At 41.4% G+C, this 7,367-nt stretch overlaps 1 protein-coding gene across 3 annotated transcripts in view; it reads right to left on the bottom strand.

Moving 5' to 3' along the window:
* The window catches only part of fgf11b (fibroblast growth factor 11b), a 116,826-nt gene extending 111,777 nt beyond the window's left edge, over positions 1-5,049 (bottom strand). The window contains exons 1-2 of one of the 3 annotated variants that reach the window (XM_061962058.1): positions 4,745-5,049; positions 4,023-4,349 (exon numbers count right to left, since the gene is read on the bottom strand). In XM_061962058.1, coding sequence (XP_061818042.1) covers positions 4,023-4,215 — 193 coding nt within the window. In that variant the 5' untranslated portion in view covers positions 4,216-4,349; positions 4,745-5,049. Of the gene's footprint in view, positions 1-3,185; positions 3,249-4,022 lie in introns of those variants that run through there. The other 2 variants (XM_061962057.1, XM_072913822.1) reach the window with 2 other exon arrangements.
* Between the last annotated feature and the right edge of the window lie 2,318 nt (positions 5,050-7,367).

Genomic DNA, 7,367 nt, shown 5'->3' on the forward strand with positions numbered 1-7,367 from the left:
TCCAGAATTCCAATTAAATGTGGGCAAATAATATAACATGTTTTGTCCATCATGAAAATAAAGAACTACAGCAGTCCCTTAAACAGCATCTACTGAATTATGACTATTTTAGTCTTGTGTCATTTACACTGTACACAATCAAAGCTAATTCTTATTTTCCAACGTTGAATGTTCAAGACTCTTACCTTTTAGAGCAGACCTGGGCATTATGCGGCCCGCGGGTCAGATCCGGCCCTTTGTGCGTCCCTGTCCGGCCCGCGTGAGGCCAATCATAAATTACAAAATACATTTAAAAAAAGTATCTATGTCGAGTGTGCAATACAACGGTGCTGCTTTTGTTTTGAAAAGCGTTATTTGTATTACTTCCGTGTGGACGTATGCTCATGCGCGATTGTGAGTGAATGTGAACAGCGGCAATCACAAATTACAAAATACATTTTAAAAAACATCTATGTCGTGCGTGCAATACAACTGTGCTGCTTATATTTTGAAAAGTCTTATTTATGGGCGTATGTCCGTGTGTAACCTGTGAGTGAAGGTGCACAGCGACAAGTGATACACGGTTACCCCCGAGACGTTAAAAAGAGAAAAGTTGATGACGAATGCCGTGTTTTCAACAAGACATGGACTGCCAAGTATTTCTTTACAGAAATTGAAGGTAAAGCCGTGTGCTTAATTTGTGGTACACAGGTTGCTGTGATTAAAGAATATAATTTTAATCGCCACTACACGACGAAGCATGAGGAAAAATACCGGAATCTTTCTGATGAAGCGCGCGCAAGGGAGGCTGATGCGTTGATGGTAAAACTGCAAACCCAACAAGGACTTTTTGCCAAATTTCACACCCCCAAAGATGCAGCTGTCAGGACAAGTTTCGTCATTTCTCACAAAATCGCCAGAAAAAGTAAGGCGTTTTCTGACAGAGTTTATTAAGAAGTGCTTATTGGACTCTGTTGCGCTGATATGCCCGGAGAAGAGGGGCGCATTTGAGAACGTGTCACTCTCCCGACGCACTGTAACGAGGCGGGTTGAGACCATCGCTGGAAACTTGGAGCTTCAGCTGAAGAACAGAACGGCTGACTTTGACTGTTTTTTGCTGGCTTTGGATGAGAGCTGCGATGTACGTGACACCGCCCGGCTGCTCATCTTCTTACGTGGGATAACTGCAGACTTTCAAATCACGGAGTAGCTGGCAGCCATGCAGTCAATTAAAGAGACAACCACAGGTAATGACTTGTTCACATAGGTAAATGCGTGTTTGGACATGTTAGGACTGAAATGGGACAAGCTGGCAGGTGTGACAACAGATGGTTGTCCAAATCTGACGGGGAAAAATGTTGGACTTTTAAAGAGGATGCAGGATAAAGTGACAGAAATTGACATTTTTGCATTGTATTATACATCAGGAAGTGTTGTGTAAGACAGTGTTAAAAATAAAATCATCAAAAGCAATCTGCTTTTGTATAAAGTTAAGTTAGGTTAAATGAAATTATTATTATTATTATTATTATTATTTATCTTACGGTATATCAAAAATAATTTGAGCAAAATTTAATTGAAATAATTGAATCAGTGTGGCCCTCCAGCAGTGCTCGGGTTGCTCATGCGGCCCACGGTATCGGATGACATCCTTTATGACAGCGTATAGCCTTCACTAAATTAATCCTAATTTTGATCAACACTTTAATATAGGTATTATTTTACCAACATGTTTATTATTTTGGTTGTTGTTTAAAGCATAATCTTCCCTGAGAGGTTTTTGCCACGCTTAAAGCTGAAATATGCTCTTGGGTTACAAAGTTTGCATACCCTTTGACGGTGTCTTGATTCATTTATTGCTTTTCTGCGGAGGCTGATGTATGACTTGCAATTCTCTTCCAAAACGCTAAAGGGCAGTGTCTCCTGAGGGAGCAACCACAGCTGTCGTTGACCAAATATTTACCTTCTTGTGCGGTCGTGAGCGATGATGACCGCAACATTCAGATTGCTGTTGGCGTTGGAACTTATCATTCAGTTTACTTTTAATGTACATTTGGTCCTAAACCGGAAGAGAAGACGTTCGTGAAATTGAACTGTGCAACCCCTGACTGAGTCGAGGTAGATCACAGGCGAATTTGCAACGCTATCGGTCTGTTCGGCACGTGGGGCACCAGAGATCTATGCAATCGTAAATAAACATAGCTGATAGATAAAAAAAATTTTCACTGAAGTGCATTTTTTGTGTGCAAATCAGACATCACTGCAAACAAGAACACAAGCACACTTAGAAATTATTTCCGAGTGCACCAACATTTTAAGTACACTCTACAGGCAGCCAACAGTTTGCATGCAAATGTTCATTCACTGTTGCATTATCACATACAATAATGTGTGCATTTCAAGCATAATGTCAAGTGTCCTGTGCTCAGGGACTCTCCTCAGCAAAAGCTGACAATTTACAGCTCTTCAGTCCAAGTCGTCGCTAACGGGAAGCTAGAATGTTTGGGTGGTGCACGTCAAGGTCTGCTGGAGTGTTCGCAGGGGGTGGAGCATTTAGAGCCACAAAACATGCAGCCGGCACAACTCTTATTTTTTTCAATGTTTTCATAATATAATCTGCTTCTTCTTCTCAGCACTGTCCTTTACACTCTCTTTCTTCATTATCATGGTTGGAAAAACAACCTAACAACCTTGCTAACTATTCGCTAACAAGCTATGGCGTGCGATACCAGCTGTTTTAGTCAGATCTTATGCGGTTCGCTGTGGCATTCACTATGCCAACTAGCGGTGAGGGAGCTACAATGTTTTGCTTGCAACCTTGAGCATGACAACTAGCTGAGATCCCAACAGATCATATCCAACAAATTTTGTGAGTTGCGGCACTCGTAAGCCTAGATTTTGACAGTATTTTGATTGATTGATTGATTTGATTCATGCAGTGTAGCTCAACACCACTTCAATCACAAGAGCAACCTTAATTTCTGCTACTTGTTTCCCATGCTGGGAATGCTGCGCTTTATATACTGCTGTGGCTAGTTTTTGAATTGTTTTGGGTTCACAAGCATTACATGTCGCCAATAAATTTAGCCTCCTCCCATCCGACCAATTCAATTCCCAACGGGTCACGGTGGACCGATTAAATTGTTCATAATGAATAAAAGCACTATCACAATCATAGTGAGCCATTTAGCGCGTTATAGACTCACCCTCATCATGGAGAAGAACGACAAAATGCACACGACGTAGACCCAAGGCCAAAGAAGATTGACCCGGCCGTCAACACAGGAAAAATCTGCTGCACAGAATGGAAATCCACTACCACTAAGAGGCACCAAAAGGCTGGGCCGCTGCACGCAAAAGAAGGAGGAGACAGACGAAGACCCGTAGGCTTCTGAATGCTGTGTTACAGGCATTGTCTTTTGTTAAATTTGTTGATGAACACAAGCGCCTGTGTAAATATTTCATGTCTCAACGTGTACACTCGCGGCTTGTAGACTTGTGCCAATATATAAACAAAATACAGTTTGTCCAAACATTAGGTAGGTGTATTTTATAGTTTAGGTGCGGTCTGCAGCCCGGAAATTGTTCAAATACTTATTTTGACAATGTCAGTAAAAATTAAGTTTTGGTTTTCTATTGGATCTACATTGTTTGACTTTTAAAGTGTCTGGTGCATGTTTTTGGTGATGCTAAAGCTCCCGAGCCAATTTCTTAGGTCATGTATTGTGTTTTCCATATTGCACAGCAGAGTTTTGTAGCTTCACACACATTGAGCATAAAACTTTGCTCTCATTCTGGGAGAGTTCACTGTTGGCATGCAGAATTTTGGTTTGTTAAGCAAACAAAAAAGACTAGAATTTACTGAGGGCAAAACACTCATATTTTTTCACGATCTGTATAAACCAAGTTCATAGCAAATAAAGACAAAGTCTTTGCAGTTGAAATAAAATGCCACTTAAAATGTTAATGTTTTATGCACTGTAGATTAGTTTTATGAGATGTTTAATTAAAAGGCAGTTCAAAGAGGTATAGCAATGACTCACCGGGTCTTTTCTCGTTGCGACCTTTGCGACCCCCACATAGTCGTACTTTGGAGATCAGAACCAGGATCTGTTTCTGGCACAAGGACTTGTTGCTCTTCGGACAGGGCTTACGCTTGTTGGCTACTGGTCGATTGGTTTGGTCTTCCTTGACCGCCCGTTTCTGTCTAATGAGTGAGCTGGCGAGAGCTGCCATCTTCCCACCCCCCTCTCAACTTTGGGAGGGGGGTGTCTTCCTTCGCAGTGCCCTCTTTTTCCGCTGTGGCTTTTGTTTTTCGGCAAAAACTGGAGTAGGACAAAAGGTTTTAGAGAAGCCGCCACAGGGGAGCCCTAAATGGGTTAACAGGGAAGAGTTTAGTGCGAGGGTTCCCTTGGAGATAGAAAAACTGGGAGGGATGCAAGTTCACCTGCAGTCCAATATACAGTCCCCACACTGACGCGTCATACAAATGTCACACTAATATATCATTAAAAAAAAGTGCTACAGTCACATATTGGCAAAAATGACTTTTAAATGGGTGAAGATGTATATCATATATTGCTTTTTTCACACATCTCCAATACCAAACAAAAATCAGTCCACAGCCAAGTTCATAACGTCATATTGCCAAAAAACAGTCCTACTTTGAGTAAGCATATAAAAAGACTTTTACTCAAGAAAAGTGCAATCATTTTGAACGCTAGGATGCTCTTAGAGATGCAAGAAAAATCAAAGTGTTGGTCACCATTTGTGCAGTCCATGGAGGTCCAACTTTGCCTCCCATTTAAACGTGGCAGCATCCAACAATGATGTGAGAGTCCGAGCGGTAATCCGGCAGACTTAAATCCAGAGGTAGAACGGCAGGCGGTGCGCTGACGACGCTTGTGGGAACAGTGAAGAGACATGGACCCAGATAGATAGAGACTCCCCTTCTGCCTCTTGATGGCATTGCTCTGCTCCCACAGTCCTCACCGAATCCCCCCCAACCCCAGCGCTCCCTTTCCCTCCTTCCCTGCTTCCTCCTCCTCATCCAAAGTCAGCCAGTGGTTGTGAGAGTATGTGTGTGTGAAATCCGGCAGCCACCATCAGTAGAGGTGACATTCATGAGCGAGCGAGAGAGGGAGAGAAAGATTGGGTGGAGGGAAGGAGAAGCTGCGATGTGTAAGAATGAGGCAATAAAAAAAGACCAATTCATAAACTACCAGATTTGCAGTGGCTGCTGTTGGGTTGGGTTTTTTTTATGAGGAAAAATAGAAAAAAATAAATGTTTGAGAGAAACAATGTCACATTGTTGGAGAAATGAACAGGAACGATAATAATGTGGCAGGTCTTTATCGCTTTTGGAGGAACAACATCCTGTGACACACACACACACTGAATTTCGTAGTGGCGTCTTTACTGCTGTGTCTCTGTCGGTATTGCGCTTTGTCTTCTTCTCTGCCACTGTTGTAACCCCCTAATTTAGTCATAATTTGCCACTCTCCTTCTGATTTGAATTATTCAGCTCGGCAATGCAAAATTAAGGCAACATATAAATGAATGCATTAAGTAAGCAATTTTCTTCCACTGATACTAGCATCCACGTCTTGGTATCCACCTTTCCATCAAATAATGAATGAATGAATCAATCAATCAGTACCACCTCAGAAAACACTTGACTCTCCAAGTACCACCATCATGACCAACAATAGAATAGGCATAAGTATTCATTAAAAACAAGGCAGTGGTTTTATTTAACAAGTATATTTAACATTTTTGGCCACTGCAACATTACACACGATGCACAAATATCAGCAATAATACTCCATATTGTTGCGCTTGTAACGCGAAAACAAGACAACTTGAGACACATAAAAACGTGTGCGCCATTTATTCCATCAAAGACGAGACTCAAAAAGGTGGTCACAACAAACCCCTACTTTTGGGTAAATCTCCTGCCGGTCACTTCAAGGGGCCGCACCAAATTACTCACTCTTAACGGCATACTGTATATGAATGCTAAACAACAACAACATTGTTATGTGCACAATAGAACAATGACAGTGAATGATGACGACAAAGTCAAGTAAACAGGTGTGATGAATTATGTCCTTAAAGCAACCGCTACAATATACAGTATTTACAGACTTCTTTGACGTAACACTAGATGGAGCCAGAGCAGCACTAGGGATACGCTTACCACCGTTTGATAATCACTGATCTAGATCAGTGGTTCTCAACCTTTTTTCAGTGATGTACCCCCTGTGAATTTCTTTTTAATTCAAGTACCCCCTAATAAGAGCAAAGCAATTTTAGTTGAAAAAAAGAGATAAAGAAGTAAAATACAGCACTATGTCATCAGTTTCTGATTTATTAAATTGTATAACAGTGCAAAATATTGCTCATTTGGAGTGGTCTTTCTTGAACTATTTGGAAAAAAAGATAGGTTTTTATTTATATTTATAAAGAATTTTTGAATTGTTGCTATTTTTAGAATATTTAAAAAAAATCTCACGTACCCCTTGGCATACCTTCAAGTACCCCCAGGGGTACGCGTACCCCCATTTGAGAACCACTGATCTAGATAATATGTATTGGATTTATTTAGTGTAAATGTTGCTCAACAGTCACATTTGTCTGTCTATCTGTGTTGGCCCTGCTATGAGGTGGCGACTTGTCCAGGGTGTACCCCGCCTTCCGCCCAATTGTAGCTGAGATAGGCTCCAGCGCCCCTCGCGACCCCAAAGGGAATAAGCGGTAGAAAATGGATGGATGGATGGATGATCTAGATAATATGTATTGGATTTATTTAGTGTAAATGTTGCTCAACAATCACATTTGTCTGTCTATCTGTTGGCCCTGCTATGAGGTGGCGACTTGTCCAGGGTGTACCCCGCCGTACGCCCGAGTGCAGCTGGGATAGGCTCCAGCACCCCCACAACCCCCGAAGGGACATAGCATAAGTTAACTTTTGAAAATGTGCATATATCGTCAAAATATATATCTTCAAGGCAAACATCACAGCTATTTTATTTACCGAGGCACAGTCGAAAACTTTATAAACTGTATGATTCACCTGCCGCAACATTAGGTACACCTTCCCACTCTCGGATCGATACAGAGCCGCATTAAAAAAGATGCTTTTATCAGCATTCACATCACAGAGGCATCCAAAACTGCATGCAAGCTCATGCCCAAAGGCCAACCTTGTGGTTTGACACTTTTTTGTTTAACACGACTATCCGACATTGTAACAACATGTATAAATCAAAAAAGCTGAAAATCATCATAGGTCCTCTTTAAGCAAGTCTATGCTGATAACATATGTGGATTTTTCTTAGTTCTTGAGGCCATTGTGTCACTGCCCGCTATTCTATTTTGTCTTTTTC

Source organism: Nerophis lumbriciformis, linkage group LG09 (assembly GCF_033978685.3).
Source record: "Nerophis lumbriciformis linkage group LG09, RoL_Nlum_v2.1, whole genome shotgun sequence".
Classification (NCBI taxonomy): Eukaryota; Metazoa; Chordata; class Actinopteri; order Syngnathiformes; family Syngnathidae; genus Nerophis; species Nerophis lumbriciformis.